This window comes from Amblyraja radiata, chromosome 22 (genome assembly GCF_010909765.2).
Source record: "Amblyraja radiata isolate CabotCenter1 chromosome 22, sAmbRad1.1.pri, whole genome shotgun sequence".
NCBI classification, from domain to species: Eukaryota; Metazoa; Chordata; class Chondrichthyes; order Rajiformes; family Rajidae; genus Amblyraja; species Amblyraja radiata.
The window spans coordinates 33716219-33735083 of NC_045977.1; the positions used below are offsets into that span (position 1 = coordinate 33716219).

Consider the following 18865-nt stretch of genomic DNA (forward strand, 5'->3'; position numbering starts at 1 on the left):
TTTGTTGGGAGCTGGCATTGGCCACTTATTATGGCCCACGTGATCTAACTATTCCTTTGGTTTATGTTTCATTTGCAAGAAGACGACTCAGGAGAGCTTTAGCTCATTTGTTTTCAGTAAGTGTGCGTGATGTGCAATAATTTGATAATATCGATGTACTGTTTTATCGACTTCAAAGACAGATATGTGATTTTGAGAGGCAGCAGCTGAATCCTGTTTTCATGTTCAAAATGTATAATTTGGTGATCAGACTCCTTTCTATTTTTTCATCCCACAGGATTCTGCACTGCCTTGTGTCCATCTGCTTCCAAATGACCATCCTTAGGGACCTGGAGAAATTGGCAGGGTGGCTTCGGATTTCCATCATTTACATCCTGAGTGGGATCACGGGGAACCTGGCCAGTGCCATATTCTTGCCTTATCGAGCGGAGGTTGGTAAATCCTTGCTGCTGGTGGCGTTCGCTCAGAGGGTGGTGGGTGCATGGAACGAGCTGCCAGAGGAGATAGTCGAGGCTGATCAATGGGTTCACTGGTGCTTAATTGGTCGCACATGCAACTGCACAGTGACATTCTTGGTGCATATATATATATATATATATCCGTGGATTGTCACCTTGTTGTGGTGGATAAGTTTGTATGGACCTGTGATCCTGAGAGCGATGCCGTCTGGAGCTATGGTCCTGGTAGGGCCACCCGTGGCGGCAAGGTCGAGGGGGGAGGTCTCTGACAAAGTGCAATCCAACCAAGACCTCAACGGTGGAACAGGCGGAGGACGATGGCTGACCTTAGTGGAGCTTCACATTGGCTGGGAAGGCGGATGAAGGCTGCAGCAGAAAAGGGTCTCCGGTCGTCTTGGACTCCATGCCACTGGATCCTGATCCAGATCTGTCAAGGACCATGGGGTGGCTGTCTGTGCACCAGTCTCCCCACGTTAAACAAAGTCACGCACAGGCGTCCTCCATATAGGGAGTAGCACCCTGGAGACACCCATGGACAGCCATGACCGAAGGGGGCCTATGAAGAATATTTTACTTGCAGGCGACGCCACTTTTGCCGCCATTAGACCAGTCGGCCCGCGCGCTCGATGTACTGGAGCAGTTCCCGCGAACCGATGTCCCTCTCCCCTTCTCGCCCGGCCATCTTTGAGTCCCGGGGTTGCCTCCTGCAGCCGACCTTTACAGCGCTGCGGGCATTACCCCGGGTCACCCTCCTTACCGCCCCTTGCTCCTCGCGTCCGCCGTCTCCAGCTTCCTCCTGGTCCCGCCAACAGACGGGCCTTCGGGTGGGTGCCCCTGGTTACACGACTGATAATAGAACAGCACTTCACAGGCACCTGGACAGGTGCATGGATAGGGGAAATTTAGTGATACAGGGCAAACATGGGCAAATGGGACTAACTTAGAAAGGGCATCTTGGTTAGCACGGATGGGTTAGGCTAAAGGACTTGTTTCCGTGCTGTAAGATTGGCTCTAATGCACTTCTATGGAATGCGATTATAATACGAGCTGAAGTAGAATTGATGAAATTTTCACAGCACGGCTGTAGTCTTTGGGCATCTTTTAACCACCTAAGATTTATGCCAAGTACAGGATTAGGGTATTTTTATGACAGGAAACCACGTACCTGCAAAGGCATGAAGCGCCAGGGATGAATTCACAGAGATCAAATATATGCTCACCAGAACTGAGGGAAATACATCTAGTTCCCCCTAAAGTATAACCATACCGCTCATATCGGGGACGATGCTTGTTTATGCACAAAAATGACACCTATTCATATTACGTGGATAACGGCAATTCATACTCACAATCCATCAGCACCTCCCACATTCATTGCAATCCAGCAATTTCATCTGTGACTCCTGTTGCAATTATCTTCATAGCTCAAAGACCAAATTCTTTAATGATGACCCCCAGCTGCAAAGCAACTCTTTAATTGTTCTGTAATTGCTCGCTTGCTGTCTGTATTCTAAGTGTCTGCTTCCATCCCAGGTGATTATTTGCACGCTAGCCACAGAAGCAGATCTATCATCACATATTACGATCACTCCACACTTTACAATCTCTACGCCTACAGCCACATTTCTCACTTCAGCTATGACCCTCGGACTATCTTTGATCAGACTTTGCTGGCTTTACCTCGCACTAAACATTATTCCCTTATCATGTATCTATACACAGTAAATGGCTCGATTGTAATCATGTATTGTCTTTTCGCTGACTGGTTAGCTCGCAACAAAAGATTTTTACTGTACCTCGGTACACGTGGCAATAAACTAAACTGGACTTTATTAAGTGGAAAATATTGGAAGAGAAACCAAAAGGCACGCAAGGTGGTTTTGAATGGAACTTTTTTTTAAGTTAGTTCTAATGCGGTCCGAGTCCATAAATAGCAAAAGAGTCATCTATTTACGCAAGTGAAGGCAAATCGCTGGTAGTAAACATCAACAACATACTGCGTTTTTGTAAGGTGGAGGCTGTCTGAGTAATTTTCAAACTAGAGCCCCGCAATTTTGTAACCTCTGCCTTCTAATTACATCTGTTAATGTATTTTGTAATGGCTGTTAGATTGTGTTGCTTTGACACCAGTACGGCTGATTACGTCAAAGGCTACTGAGGTTGAAATAGGCTGGTGGCTTTGTGCACTGTAGTTATCCCCACAGCACTCCAAATTTGGCTAATTGAATCTGACATTAGTAAAACGAGAGGAGAAATGGAGTGGCCTGTAAATTGACATCTTTATATTGCAGTCATCTCCGGTAATGATCGGCTACCTACTCTGGTTGTTTTGTTTCTCACATGGAACATTATAATGAGCCTTGATTTCTTGGCCTTTTGTGGATTGGGCTGGTACTTACAAGCTGGTAAACAACTAAGCCTCCTGGGCACCAGGTTCAGCAGGTTAAATGTTTATCCTTGAATGATTTTCTGATCCATCTTGCGTTAATGGGATGGAAAATGTCATCGCTGCTCTCACTCACAGTCTACTTGCCCAACTGCATTGATGCCTTGTGTTCAAGAAAGGAACTGCAGATGCTGGAAAATCAAAGGTACACAAAAAAGCTGGAGAAACTCAGCGGGTGCAGCAGCATCTATGGAGCGAAGGAAATAGGCAACGTTTCGGGACGAAACGTTGCCTATTTCCTTCGCTCCATAGATGCTGCTGCACCCGCTGAGTTTCTCCAGCTTTTTTGTGTACCTTGCATTGATGCCTTTATGGCCATCTGGGTGGCACGGTGGCACAGCGGTAGAACTGCTGCCTCACATCACTAGAGACCCGGGTTCGATCCTGACCTCAGGTGCTGTTTGTTTTTACGTTCTCCCTGTGACAGTGTGGGTTTTCCCAGGGAGCTCTGGTTTCCTCCCACACTCCAGAGACGTGCAGGTTTGTAGGTTGATTGGCTTCTGTAAATTGTAAATTACCCCTAGTGTCTAGGATAGTCGGCGCAGACTTGATGGGCTGAAGGGCTTATTTCCACACTATCTCTATGGTGTAAAGAATTGTAAGGAGGCATTAAATTGAGTTGGAACAGTGCATATTGAGTTTGAACTCATGTAAAGTTGTTGGAAAGAAGCATATAGTGCAGAAAGCTAAATTAACAATATGTTGTTTTGCTTTTTAGAAACATAGAAATTAGGTGCAGGAGTAGGCCATTCGGCCCTTCGAGCCTGCACCGCCATTCAATATGATCATGGCTGATCATCCAACTCAGTATCCCGTACCTGCCTTCTCTCCATACCCTCTGATCCCCTTAGCCACAAGGGCCACATCTAACTCCCTCTTAAATATAGCCAATGAACTGGCCTCGACTACCCTCTGTGGCAGAGAGTTCCAGAGATTCACCACTCTCTGTGTGAAAAAAACAGAGAGTTTTAAATTGTCGGATCAGCCAAGACGGTAAAGTAATAATCTTTTCCAATTTTCTTTGAAGGTTGGACCAGCGGGATCACAGTTTGGCATCCTCGCCTGCCTTTTTGTCGAGCTCTTCCAGAGTTGGCAGATCCTCGCACGGCCTTGGAAGGCCTTCGTCAAGCTGGTGGGCCTCGTCCTCTTCCTCTTTGCCTTCGGCCTCCTCCCGTGGATCGACAACTTTGCCCACATCTCCGGCTTCATCAGCGGGTTCTTCCTGTCGTTTGCATTCCTCCCCTACATCAGCTTTGGGAGATTTGACTTGTACCGCAAGCGATGTCAGATCATGATCTTCCTCGTCACCTTCGTGGGGCTGTTTGCAGGGCTGGTGGTCTTGTTCTACGTCTACCCAATAACCTGCGAGTGGTGCGAGTACCTGACTTGTATTCCCTTCACGGATAAATTCTGTGAAAAATATGACCTCAACGCACATCTACACTAGTCGGTCCGCAAGGCGCTTCAATCAATGTTACAGATTTGGTTGTCAGCAGTATTTACATCACGGGGTGTCTACGGAGAATATACTCCACCAACACATTGGCGGTGATGTTCAAGTCGTCCTTCAGATCCTCGCCTGATGTTGCCTTTTCTAAAATCAAAAATTGAATTTAGCACTTGATGTTCAATTTACATCTCGGGACTGTGGACACCATCTCCAACTATGATCTATGTGCCTTTCCCATTATTTTTCAACCAACGTTTTGTGCTGCCAATTTTGTATTACACTAGTTTTAGCACTAAATCAAATCTTGTATTGTCTACTACTGCTAAAGTGGTGATGGATTGCCGGTAGTGTTTTAGCTACCGTTAGACTGGACTGCAGGTTTGCAGGATACATTATGGAAGCCTTACTGAATCTTCAGTTTTAAATTTGAACATTGTCATTATCTTTCTCTTGTCTTGCTCTTGAAATGGTATGATGACATTACAAGACGCACCCACCCCCCCATCCACCCAGGATAGATTGCTGTAAAGCACATGAAAGTTGACATATATCATTCTTATTTCAAAATAATCTAATCCTTGTCACGCCCTCCCCAACTATTGTGAAATCTGCCGTTTTCCTGACTTTGGAATGTCCGACAATTATTGTACTGCTGGTTTCAGGTAGAGATGTCAAAAGACATGGAATTTCAAACCGTAATGGATCAGGATTAAATTTACCTTCGCACCCAATATCAGAATAATGGAACTAAAAAAAATATCCTAGCTATGTATTGTTTCTTGTTTACCACTCCAATCATGATGTATTCTGAGGGACTCAATCTGTTGCAAGCAGCAGAAATTGGATCTGTGATTAAAATTGATGATTTATAAACACTAACCATGTCTCTGACAACAATAAAGGTTCATTGGCTATTATTTGGTGGGTTATTGAAGCCAACCAGAAGGTAAGGTTCTCCTTTGATGTTTGGGTATTAAGGTGCAACATTTTACGAATGTGATCACTTAATTGTGATCTGAAGTGCCTGAAGAAGGGTCTCGACCCGAAACGTCACCCATTCCTTCTCTGCAGAAATGCTGCCTGCCCCGGCTTTTTGTGTCAATCTACGGTTTAAACCAGCATCTGCAGTTCCTTCCTACACTTAATTGTGAGATTGTCAAGACATGTCATGAAGTCTAGAATGCCTTCAAGGTTACAATGCATCTTTGAAGCATGCCAACTCAAGTTTCGCCTCCACAAAATCACCAAGCAGGAATGAGTAGGAGGGAACGGCAGATGCTGGTTTACTCCGAAGATGGACGCAAAATGCTGGAGTAACTCAGCGGGACAGGCAGCATCTCTGGAGAGAAGGAATGGGTGACGTTTCGGGTCGAGACCCTTCATCAGACTGAGAGTCGAGGGAGATACAGATATGGAATGTAAGGTGAAAATGAGAGATCAAACGGGGTGAAGTTCGAGACAAATGTAGAATAGATCATTGTTAGCTTGGGGAAGGTGACAACGAGGCATACAAAGATAAAATTTAATCATGGAAACAGTAAGACTAGTCGGAGAACTAGGGGCGGGGGATGGATGGAGAAAGGGGGAGAGCAAAGGTTACTTGAAGTTAGAGAATGTCAATATTCATATCACTGGGCTGCAACCTACCCAAGCAAAATATGAGGTGCTTTGCTCCAATTTGCGCTGGGCCTCGCTCTGACAGGAGGAGGCCCATGTGACAATAGGTGCAGGAGTAGGCCATTCGGCCCTTCGAGCCAGCACCGCCATTCAATGTGATCATGGCTGACCATGGCACGGTGGCCTCCCTCTTCAGGTGGGTTTCTCTGTTCCACAGAGGCCGAACCAGGCCTGCCGCGCAGTTTGAGAGTCCAAAATCATCTAGTTCCTAATAGTTTAGTCTGGAGATACAGCACAGAAACTGGCCCTCCAGCCCACGCTGACCAGCGATCAACGCACATTAACACTATCCTATGCACACAAGGGACAATTAATTATTTTAATTCCAAGCCAATTAACCTAAAAACCTGTACGTCTTTGGAGTCTCAGAGAAAACCCATGCGGTCACAGGAAGAACGTACAAACTCCATACAGACAGCACCTGTAGTCGGGATCGAACCCATGACTCCGGCACTGTAAGGCAGCGACTCTACAGCTGCAACACCGTACCACTCAGTGTTTAGAGTATTTGGATGTTCAAATGTACTTATTATTGTTCGACTATCATAAAGCATAGAGATTAATACCTGTGTAAACAGCTAATTTTAAGATGCACATTCGTTTGGGGAAGTCCAGGCTTCCTGCTTTATCATGACTTATAATATCTATAGAAATTGCATTATGGTTTCAAGAAGTCAAAAACATGATTGGGAGCAGCTGAGATCATTTCATGCCGCTATACTTCTGATTAGAATCATTCTGATCACTTGGTTTGAAAACATGATGGAAAAGTACTGACCGGCTGAATAGTTGAGCCACTGGAAATATTAATTAACCAGAAATGAGTTAAAATATTTATGCTTTTTCCTTGCTATCATGACATCTGTGAGGAAACCACAGTTCATGTGTAATAAATTGCCACCTATCTTTGAAACCTAGAATGTAGAAACGAGGAACTGCGGAGGCTGGTTGACACAAAAGGACACAAAGTGCTGGAGTAACTCAGCGGGTCAGGCAGCTTCTCTGGAGTAACATGGACAAGTGACGCTTCGTGTCGGGACTCTTCGTCAATTGTGTGCTAAAGTTTGAAACCTTTTTTTATCTGAAGTTTTTTTTTTTGCTCCCTGTGTTTTTGTTCGTGTTTTTATACTTTTGATTTTTTTCCCAGTCTTTTCAAAATACTTGCCTTTTAAATGACCTTGACTCAGCAGGGAAGCTGATGACATTTCATCATAGATTTACTGCTTGTTCAACCTGTGTATTTAATTCTCCCTGTTGAAATCACAGGTCGAAATCTGTATTAGCCCTGTCCCACGGTACGAGGTCATTCCAAGAGCTCTCCCGAATGTTTAAAAAAATCAAACTTGTGGTAAGCACGGAGAATGAACGTAGCGGGTACGTCGGAGCTCGGGGACGTATCTTAGCGCTAACAGCAGGTACTCGGGAAGATTCGCTAACGGCAGGTAAGTACGGGAAGACTCGTGAAGGATTTTCAACATGATGAAAAATGTCCATGAGAGCCCCGAGTACCGACGAGTGGCCATTACCGTAAATCTCTGAGTTCGAATCAGGGCAAACGGGAGAGCTCTTGGAATGAACTCGTACCGTGGGACAGGGGTTTATAGCTATGATTTGTTTGAGCATCTTTACATGGATTTTGAGTCTATATTAGAATTTGGTCTTGTTCTGGACTTTTATTATTACCAGCAAAAGTGTAATAAAGGCCCACGTATGATTAGCCTCCAGTATGGGACGGACGTGCTAATTTAAAGGTTGTGTGTTTTTAGGTCTGGATGTCACGTATTATTGAGGCTGGAACAAACTAAATTGCAAACTTTCACAAAAATTGTGTTATTAAAAAGCACTGATGGTGATGTATTAACTACTTATTCATTTTGACTGTGTTTAAATTATACTCTAATATTAAATTGAGAATTATGTGATGTCGACCCGTTCTGGACACTTGCCTAACATCTCATTATTAAATCTTCTTTAATAATGTAATGCTATGAATTGGAAGGAAGGTAGAGGCGAAGCATCTCAATCTGGTAATATTGTAACTGTTTTATTGAAAATATTGTAAGTACAGAGATACACCAGTTCACTAAGTATAGAATACATCACAGACAACATATAACACCAAGAAACGGAGAAGAACGTTTGGCAATATGATGATTACCACAACTGAATCAAGGCAAATTATACATTATTTAAACCTCAACAGGTTGTTAATAGAGCATTCTACAGTGCTGAAATACACGTGGAATAATATGAAAGATAGACACAACGTGCTGGTGTAACTTAGCGGGTCAGGCAAAGGACAAAAGGACATTTATTGTCACGTACACCGATTGGTGTCGTGAAATTTCAGTTGCCATTGCAGCACACCAATAAATAAACACAACATTATAGAATTTAACATTAAACATAAAAACCATCCACCCACAGCGGGATCAATGTTTCCCACTGTGAGGGAAGGCAGCAAAGTTCAGTCCACTTGCTCCATGTTCACCCGTGGTCAGGGCCAATTTGAGGTCGCCGCTACGGTCAGGCAGCATCTCTGGAGAAAAAGGATGGATGATGTTTGTGGAAGAAGGGTCCCAACCTGAAACATCACCCATCCTTTATCTCCAGAGATGCTGCCTGACCCTCTGAGTTACCCCAGCACTTTGTCTATCTTTGGTACAAACCAGCATCTGCAGTTTTTTGTATCTACAAGGAATAGTATAGTTGACTAATTGTTCTAAAGGTTTCAGGCTGGACTGATGAGGTTAACATTACCCTACTGTGTTTGGCAGCCTGAATTTATTAAGCTTTTCTTGAAAGGTACCATACTAAATCTAGGATTTGAGCAAGTATCAAAACACACATAGTGGAAAACGTCTGAAGAAGTGTAGGAAGGAACTGCAGATGCTGGTTTAAATTGAAAATAGACACAACATGCTGGAGTAACTCAGCGGGACAGGCAGCATCTCTGGAGAGAAGGCATGGGTGACGTTTCGGGTCGAGACCCTTCTTCAGACTGAAACAACACCCATTCCTTCTCTCCAGAGATGCTGCCTGTCCCATTGAATTACTCCAGCATTTTGTGTCTATCTTCGGTCTGAAGAAGGGTCCTGGCCCAGAATGCCGCCCCTTAATTCCCTCCATAGATGCTACCTGACTGGCCGAGTTCTCCAGCATTTTGTGTTTTTGGACAAAGTTCCAGCATCTGCAGTTTCTTGCGTTCAGATATTGTATTGATGGAACGTCATTGTAGAATGAATAGCCGGAATCAAAGGTTTTAGTTGAAAGTACTGAGCATTACCATTGAATAATGTCGACCTGAATTCCTATATAACCATATAACATATAACAATTACAGCACGGAAACAGGCCATCTCGGCCCTTCAAGTCCGTGCCAAACACTTACTTTCCCTTAGTCCCCTATGTTTCGTTAGAAATCACCGAGAGACAAATACACTCCGCTCCATTAACCAATGATTAATATTCAAATCCCTGAACCAATAATTCATTATATTTGTTATTCATAGTCTGAAGAAGGGTCTCGACCCGAAACATCGGCCATTCCTTTTCTCCAGCCATGCTGCCTGTCCCGCTGAGTTACTCCAGCATTTTGTGTCTACCTTCGATTTGAACCAGCATCTGCAGTCCTTTCTTACACATTCATTGTATTTGATGGACAACCGGAAACGTCACCCATCCTTATTCTCCAGAGATGCAGCCTGAATAGCTGAGTTGCTCCAGCACTTTGTGCCTATCTTCCGTATAAAATAATTATCTGTAGTTCTTTCCTACACCATATTTAAAAATGTTTGTCCAAGGATGTGAGTGTTTTTTTGCAATTCTATTTGTGTATCTTACAACCCAATGCATGAACATTGAAAATCTTCCAATTTTAGGTAACATCGCGTCCCCATCCTTTTTAACCCCCCCCCCCCCCGCACCACCACCACTGTTTTCTGTGTCCTATTCTGGTGCACACCCAATTCTCTGACTATCCTGCCTCCCTTCCACCCACCCCCCACCCCCCATGCCCACCCATCTGCCGATCAAAACCCTCACCTGTATCCACCTATCACTTGCCAAGCCTTGTCCCATGCCTCTTCCAACATGCTCCCCTCTTCTACATTCAGTCCGAAGAAGGCTCCTGATCTGAAACGTCGCGCATCCATGTTCTCCTGTGATGCTGCCTGACCTGCCGAGTATTCCAGCACATTGTGTCTTTCTTTGGCAGTTTAGTCCAGTTTAGTAATTCTGCATGGAAACAAGGCCTTTCAGTCCATTGAGTCCATGCCAACCATCGATCACTGGATCACTCTCATTCTATCCCATTTTCTCATTCTATCCCATTTTCTCATTCACTTGTTTTCTCTACACACTTGGGACCGTTTACAGTGGCCAATTAACATATAAATTTCCAGTTGCTGGAATGATTCATGAGGCCAGGTGCGACTTAATGCAAGATTTAATAGGGAATAAATTGGACAGGCTTATTTAAGTTAGATTTTGCTGCCTGTATACACACCTGACACAGTTGAGAAACACCCACCTCCAGATGAACAATTTTAGTTAATTGCGATTTTTTTGCAGGTTTTAATCTATCTAAAATAAACTGGAATACCGACTGTTCGTAGTTGAAGTTACAGGCTGAAGTTTAATGTGAACGGCAAAAATAATGTGGAGAAATTGAAGACGGCCGTTTCGAGGGAGAGAAAGACTAATCTATGTGACTCGACTGGACATGACTCAGAAACCACTGTTTCTCCGCAGGTAAGCGCCACCTCCGAGAACGTATTCCATCTCCGTAAATGTGAGGGAACCCACTGCGATGTCAGAAGGTCCACGCTCTTTAAATCCTGCTTTCCGGTAGAATGTAATCAAGAAGTCTTCGCACATGAGAACAGCTCGTTTGACTGCGGGTAGACAGCGTAGGTATTGCAAGTATCTCCACAATATGATGGGACCTTTGCCCTGCTGGCGGCATCTGTGGTGAACAGCCAAGACATGGATGTGGACAGTCGAACCTCCTGGAACGTGGATAGTCATGGCATCCTGCATTCAATGGAATACTTCACGTTAATTTCTACCATGCCAAGAATGAGCAATTATGCGTATATTTATATTTCTATAGCAAGCAACCTATTAATAGTTGATGCTGCCTGGCCCACTGCGTTACTCCAGCACTTCCTCTCTTTTTTCCAGAAATACATTGATCCATAAATCATAGGAGCGGGATTAGGCCATTTGACACATCGAGTCTACTCCGCCATTCAGTCATGGCTGATCTATCTTTCCCTTTCAATCCCATTCTCCTGTCTTCTCCCCATAACCCCTGACATCCTTACTGATCAGGAATCTGTCAATCTCTGCCTTAAAAATACCCACTGACTTAGCCTCCGCAGTGTCTGTGGCAATGAATTCCACAGATTCACCACCCTTAGACTAAAGAAATTCCTTCACATCGACTGTCTAACGGTATGTCCTTTCACTCTCAGGTTGTGCCCTCTGGTCCTAGTGTGTAGGAAAGAACTGCAGATGCTGGTTCACACAGAAGATAGTCAAAAAATGCTGGAGTAACTCAGCGGGGTAGGACACAGTGGGACACCTGTCCTGCTGAGGTACACCAGCATTTTGTGTCCACCCTCTGCTTCTGGACTCTCCCTCCGATGGAAACATTCAATAGGTGCAGGAGTAGGCCATTCGGCCCTTCGAGCCTGCACCACCATTCAATATGATCATGGCTGATCATCCAACTCAGTATCCCATACCTGCCTTCTCTCCATACCCCCTGATCCCTTTAGCCACAAGGGGCACATCTAACTCCCTCTGGGAGCAGAATTAAGCCATCGAGTCTATTCTGTATTAAAAAAAACCGTCAATGAGTGATTTTACACCTGATGTATTTTGACTATTTTTAATTTAACAAGGAGAAAATTCTAAAAATTAATGCCAATCTGAAAGTTGACTAAGAATATACGAAAGCATAACATAGTACCTGGAGCAGGTTACCTGATGGCTGTGGTATATTGAATTAAAAAATCATGCACCTAGCACCCTGCAAAGTCCTGATCTTGGCTAGACCATGGTAGATAGTCAGAAAGATAGGGCTCCCGATGCATGCAACAGGAGCCCTGTAAGCCAATGCTTGGTCCCAGCACTGTTACAGCTGCTCAGCTTTGCGCCAACATCGGGGATATGCTGTCAAAAACACTGTATCCTTGATCCCCAATGATGTCAGTAGCTCGGGTTAAGTGCATTTCAAACGTAAGTGGTTTAATCATGAAACAAATGCTTCTGTCATGCTCTATTAGAAGAAGGATGAGAGGGGATCTTCTTGAAACATATAAGATTATCAGTCTGAAGAAGGGTTTCGGCCCGAAACGTTGCCTATTTCCTTCGCTCCATAGATGCTGCTCAGTATGTTCAGCGCTGAGTTTCTCCCGCACTTTTGTCTACCTACGATTATTAAGGGTTTGGACACACTAGAGGCAGGAAACGTTCCCGATGTTTGTATTAGTTTTCTTTTAGATTAGCATCCAAAATGTAATATTTCTGAGTACTAGTTTCTAACTACTTAATTTCCATCATGTTACTTGCTCTGTACTCATTTCTCATCAGTGCTTTCTATTTCCCAAAAGTTGCAAATTATAATGCAATAGAATGAATAGATAATGCAAGATAGTATGTTTAGTTTTACAACTCTAACAGCTTTGGCACATACAAACGTGGAATTCAGAACAAGGTAAAGATTGCTAGAAATGCAGGCTTAAAAACTAACACCAGAATAAAGACTATACAAACCTAGATGAGAAAACACCATCGGGCAACATCTCAGGAGAAGATGGCTAGGCGACGTTTGGGGTGGTGACCCTTTTACAGACATCCCGACCCGAAACGTCGCCTATCTATGGTCTCCTGGACTGTTCCAGCATCCTGTCTTCTTTTGCAAATCAGAATCAGTAGCTCCTTGTTTGCACTAAGTTAACCTAGATGTTGGAAATCTGAAGCAAATGGATGCTGCAGGAACCATTAAACAACTCCCTGCCTGAGGTAATCTGTTGCTGCTTCTGATATATTCTGGTCTTTCCTTGCTTCGAGTACCCCCCCTCACCCCCCCCCCCCCCCCCCCCCCCACCCATCACCCCCCCCCCCTCCCCAAAATTCAGTCTGAAGAAGGGTCTCGACCCAAAACGTTACCTATTCATTTTCTCTGGTGATGTTGCCTGACCCGCTGAGTTACTCCAGCATTTTATGTCCACCCTTGAGCAAGTTGGAATGCGTAGGAAGGAACTGCAGATGCTGTTTAGCACTGAAGATAGAAACTAAATGCTGGAGTAACTCAGAGGGACAGGCAGCATCTCTGGAGAGAAGGAATGGGTGATGTTTGTGTCTATCTTGAGCCAGTTGGATATCTACGGCAGGGAGAGAGATGAGGTTGGTGCTTTGGGATGGGGGTTCACCCTCATAGCTCCACCATTAGTTTGGTTTAGTTTATAGTCACGTGCTCTGAGGTACAGTGTAAATGTTTTATTTTGTTGCGTGCTATCCAGTCAGCAGAAAGATGATACATGATTACAACCGAGCCATTTACAGTGTATACGTAAGGGAATAATGTTTAGTGCAAGGTAAAGCCAGCAACATCCAATCAAGGATAGTCCGAGGGTCACCATAGAGGTAGGTAGTAGTTCAGCACTGCTCTCTGGTTGTGGTGGGATGATTCAGTTGTCTAATAAGAGCTGGGAAGAAACTGTTCCTGAATCTGGAGGTGTGCGTTTTCGCACTTCTATACCTTTTGCCTGATGGGGGAGGGGAGAAGGGGGGTACCCTCTTGATGGCTCCACCTCCATTTCCTAGGCTCGTTACTCAATCAACATTCAAGTTTACTTGTGCTTCCACATAGAAACATAGAAAATAGGTGCAGGAGGAGACCATTCAGCCCTTCGAGCCAGCACCGCCATTCATTGTGATCATGGCTGATCGTCCCCTATCAATAACCCGTTCCTGCCTTCTCCCCATATTCCTTGACTCCACTAGCCCCTAGAGCTCTATCTAACTCTCTCTTAAATGTCGCCAACTGACCAATTGCCTCAACACCAAACCCATCGCCTTCACTTATTTCCATCGAGGTTGAGCACGTGTTATTTTTACTCCAGTTTTCTCTTTGTTGCCATCAGATCTGCGCTTTTGCCCCCTGCTGCGTTGCTCCTGGGATGCTGCACGTCGTTCTATGTTGAGGAACTAAAACAAACTTCAGGGGGAACTGTGTAGGAAGGAACTGCAGGTGCTGGTTTACACCAAAGATGGACACAAACTGTTGGGTTTGGCACCGGAACAGTGGGACAGGCAGCATCTGTGTGGAACTCGCTGGGTCAGGCACCGTGTGTGGAGGGGGAAGGGTAGTCGACGACTCGGATCACCATCCTCCTCCAGGTTTAGTTTAGACCTGTAACGTCACCTATCCTCTTCCCCCAGAGATGCTGCCTGACCCACCCAGTTACTCCAGCACTTTGTGTCTATATTAGGCATTAACAAACACTTGCTTTTTATTTTGCTTCTGGAAAACCTGCTTGTCTTTGGGATGTGGGAGGAAACCCACGTGGTCACAGGAAGAACGTGCAAACTCCACACAAACAGCACCCGAGGTCAGGATCGACTCCGGGTCTCTGGTTTTGTAAAATTCTTGCCCCCCCCCCCCCCTCCCCTCTCCCCCACATACTATTCACTGAGTCTGAGCAAAGTTACCTGATGCGCTAAACATTTCTGCTTTGATACACGATACAGCGACATTCATGAACAGGGCAAGACGGTGGTGGAATTCAATTATCTGACCTGCGATAGTTTGTCCTTGTCCCATCCTGAACCGATTACAAAGGCGACGAGCCTCCCCTCTTCAAACCAGCCCAGGGACAAGTCGGGGCACAGCTCCAAGAAATGTCTCACTTCGTCCATGTGCAGAGGACACTCTCCAGAGACAGAGATAAAAGCTGAGGGCAGGAAAACAGAGACAGTGAGAGTTGGTACGTTGGTATATTTCATAGTGCAACATTTCACCGTGGTTTATTATTTTCCGGAGATACACCGCGGCCCGCCGAGTCCGCACCGACCAGCGATCCCTGCACATTCACACTCACTCACTCACTCACACACACACACACTCAAACACCCACAATAGACAATAGGTTCAGGAGTAGGCCATTCGGCCCTTCGAGCCAACATTCAATGTGATCATGGCTGATCATCCCCAATTAGTACCCCGTTCCTGCCTTCTCCCCATATCCATTGACTCCGCTATTTTTAAGAGCCCTATCTAGCTCTCTCGTGAAAGCATCCAGAGAACCTGCCCCTGAGGCAGAGAATTCCACAGACCCACTCTAACCTGTACGTCTTTGGAGTGTGGGAGGAAACCGGAGCACCCGGAGAAAACCCACGCAGTTGACGGGGAGGAGACCGTACAGACAGCACCCGTGGTCGGGATTGAACCCGGGTGCCTGGCGCTGTGAGGCAGCAACTCTACCGCTGCGCCACCGTGTTTACGAACACCCGATTTAAGGACAGGAGCTACATTTGAATGCTGGTTTGGGTCGGCGACCGGCAGTTTGTGCCGTGCGGGGACTTGATTCACGGCGATGTCTACATGACTGAGTTAAACGCCCTAGTTTAAAAAAAATTGGTATAATCCGGCGGCCACATATTCGACTTGGGAACGGTTCGGGTTACGAGCAATTCTCGGGAGCGGATCCCTGTCTTTAAACCGGGGATTAACTACATGAGCATTGCCGTCAAACAAAAACTGTACAACACGCGAACCAACGCCTGTCTGCCGACCCATTTCGGCATTAATGTAATTTGCCCATATACGTGCTCCATGATAGAGCAGTGGGGGCATCATCATGCAAGATAATGTACCGGGTTATTCACTTGAGCGAGAAAATGAACACGAAATAGACCCTGCTGCAAATGTGAAGTTCTGGTGAAATGTGGGCGCGCCATTTCTCCATCCACGGATGCTGGGGTAGTTTGAGTTTTGCGAGGTCTGGATCCGCTGGATATTACTCAACGTTATGAATCCAGTCAGTGACAGTCAAGCCGTTAACACCAAGCAAAGGTTGAAGTTAATGTGAGGTGCAACACAAAGTGCTGGAGTAACTCAGCGGACCAGGCAGCATCGGTGGATGGAATGGATAGGCGACTGTAGAGGGATCCCGACCCGAACTGTCCCCTCCTCTTCATATTCCCTCCACAGATGCTGTCTGATCCGCTGAGTTACTCCAGCACTTTGTATTTTGCTGAGCACTCCAGCATCTGCAGTTCCTTACGTCTCCAAGTTAATTTAAAGCCAGCTAACACAGACAGAGACAGCTGTCGAGGATTATCAGCGAAAATAGTCACAAAATGCTGGAGTAACTCAGAGAGAGGAAGAGACAGAGAGACTGAGAGACAGAGAGAACAGAGAGACACAGAGAGAACAGAGAAACACGGAGAGACAAAAAGAGACACAGAGAAACAAAGAGAAACAGAGAGAAACAGAGAGACACGGAGAGAAACAGAGAAACAGAGAGAGAAACGGCCCGCCCGTGGAATTGGCGCTAACTTTAATGGATGAAGGTATCTATCCCGGGGCAAGAACGGGACTAGATACACGAGAGACTGTTTATGCTGAAATTTTGAGCAAAGAACAAACTGCCGGAGGATAGATAGACACAAAATTCTGGAGTAACTCAGCGGGTCAGGCAGCATCTCTGGAGAAAAGGAATAGGTGACGTTTCGGGTCGAGACCCTGGAGGAACTCAGGAAGAAGGGTCCCGACCCGAAAGGTCGCCTGTCCATTCCCCTCCACAGACGCTGCCTGACCAGCTGAGTTATAGAGCCGTAGAATCATTCATTGCCACAGACGGCGGTGGAGACCAAGTCAATGGATATTTTTGAAGACGGAGATAGACGGATTATTGATTAGTATGGGTGTCAGGGGTTGTGGGGAGAAGGCAGGAGAATGGGGTTGAGAGGGAGAGATAGATCAGCCGAATGGGCCGAATAGCCTAATTCTGCTCCTAGAAGTTATGAACAGTGTGGGAGCATGTCCCATCTACACTAGTCCAAGCCTGTCCTATCCATGTACCCGTCTAAATGTCCACACGTAGGAATTGCAGATGCTGGTTCAAAACCGAAGATGGACACAAGCAGCTGGAGTAACCCAGCATCTCTGGAGAGAAGGAACGAGTGACGTTCCGGGTCGAATCCCTTCTTCAGACTGAGAGGCAGGGGGAAGGGGCAAACGAGAGATATTATAGTCATAGAGTCAGAGTGATACGGTGTGGAAACAGGCCGTTCGTCCCAACTTGCCGGCACTAATATCCACGTGAATACTCTTTAAAAGCCTGTTTTGCCCGTGCAAGTAAGAATTCCATTGCTCCGTTATTAGTATATATCAGAATTATCCACTCCTGTGGTAGCCGAAACTCTGCTGCCTTTCTGATGCCCCTGCTTGTACCTCATAGAGTGATACAGTGTGGAAACAGACCCTTCGGCCCAACTTGCCCACACCGGCCAACATGTCCCAACTACACTAGTCCCACCTGCCTGCGCTTGGTCCATATCCCTCCAAACCTGTCCTTCCATGATCCTATCTAACTGTTTCTTAAATGTTGGGATAGTCCCAGCCTCAACTACCTCCTCAAGCAGCTTGTTCCATACACCCACCACTCTTTGTGTGAAAAGGTGACCTCTCAGATTCCTATTAGATCTTTATCCCTTCACCTTGAACCTATGTCCTCTGGTCCTCGATTCCCCTACTCTGGGCAAGAGACTCTCTGCATCTATTCCTCTCACATAGACGACACTTTGAACAAATTGAATGAACGGAGATGCCACAGGTCCGCTGCTCCCAACTCACCTTCTCTCTCGATCTCGAACACGCTGATGGCATCCTCCAGGGTGAGGTTGCGGAACTCGCTGGCCGGCAGCGTGTGGCGTCTCCGACCGCGGGGGCTGGAAGCCACGGAGTAGCGCAGGGCGAAGGGTTTGAGGAAAGGCGAGGCGCAGGCTGGGGCCATGGGAGCGGCGCGGCGGGGCTGGGGCTGCGGCTGAGGCTGCGAGGCGGCGTTGACCGAGACGTGCTGGATGCCCGCACACTCTGCCTGTCCGCACGGGCACACGTTCTCATAAAAGCAAGAGCTGATTCCCGTGCACAAGAAATTCATAATCGGCTTAAACACTCAGCGGGAGACGCAGACTGCCTGGATGACAAAAGCGATTAGAACATTCACACTGTTTACGCACGCTGCTGCTAATAAACTTATATAGCGCTCCTTTCCCCGGCGAGGCTACTTTCGCTGACCTATTTGGATGAAGGGCAAAACAAAGCGAACCTATGCATATGCATGAAAACACACTAATTCCAGCTCCCAAACTGACCCAACGCTCCCCGTGGCATTACAGAACCATTAGTCACATTATAAGTTGTACATTGGGAAAATTCAAATCAAATCTGCAATTTAAAAACAAATAATTGTTCCGACGCCTATGTCTGGTCTCCACCCGAAGCATAGAAGTAGGTGTAGGAGTAGGCCATTCGGCCCTTCGGGCCAGCACCGCCATTCAATATGATCACAGGTAGACAAAAATGCTGGAGAAACTCAGCGGGTGAGGCAGCATCTATGGAGCGAAGGAATAGGTGACGTTTCGGGTCGAGACCCTTCTCCAGACTGATGTGGGGATGGAGTCTCGACCCGAAACGTCACCTATTCCTTTGCTCCATAGATGCTGCCTCACCCGCTGAGTTTCTCCAGCATTTTTGTCTACCTTCGATTTTTCCAGCATCTGCAGTTCTTCCTTAAACTCTTCAATATGACCATG

At 45.9% G+C, this 18865-nt stretch overlaps 2 protein-coding genes across 6 annotated transcripts in view; one reads left to right on the top strand and one right to left on the bottom strand.

The window, feature by feature from the left end:
• Nucleotides 1–5271, top strand: part of rhbdf1 (rhomboid 5 homolog 1) — a 150769-nt gene extending 145498 nt beyond the window's left edge. For all 5 annotated transcript variants that reach the window (XM_033040988.1, XM_033040987.1, XM_033040989.1 and 2 more), the window contains 2 exons: nt 278–431; nt 3932–5271. In XM_033040988.1, the coding sequence (XP_032896879.1) occupies nt 278–431; nt 3932–4351 (574 nt within the window). In that variant the 3' untranslated portion in view covers nt 4352–5271. The remainder of the gene's footprint in view (nt 1–277; nt 432–3931) is intronic.
• A 5376-nt stretch (nt 5272–10647) lies between these two features.
• Nucleotides 10648–18263, bottom strand: aanat (aralkylamine N-acetyltransferase). The gene is made up of 3 exons (XM_033040992.1): nt 17904–18263; nt 14843–14997; nt 10648–11065 (listed from the first exon to the last, which is right to left on the bottom strand). The coding sequence occupies exons 1-3, from the start codon at nt 18208–18210 to the stop codon at nt 10760–10762; spliced, it is 768 nt and encodes a 255-aa protein (XP_032896883.1). The 5' UTR covers nt 18211–18263; the 3' UTR covers nt 10648–10759.
• Nucleotides 18264–18865: the final 602 nt, after the last annotated feature.

What these genes read in the sequence shown, in the direction of transcription:
- aanat (XM_033040992.1), bottom strand. Translation starts at nt 18,210, where the DNA reads ATGAATTTCTTGTGCACGGGAATCAGCTCTTGCTTTTATGAGAACGTG. An exon ending in GTTCGAGATCGAGAGAGAAG is followed by an intron (nt 14,998 to 17,903) that starts GTGAGTTGGGAG and finishes TCCTGCCCTCAG; the next exon opens with CTTTTATCTCTGTCTCTGGA. An exon ending in ACAAGGACAAACTATCGCAG is followed by an intron (nt 11,066 to 14,842) that starts GTCAGATAATTG and finishes CATTGAATGCAG; the next exon opens with GATGCCATGACTATCCACGT.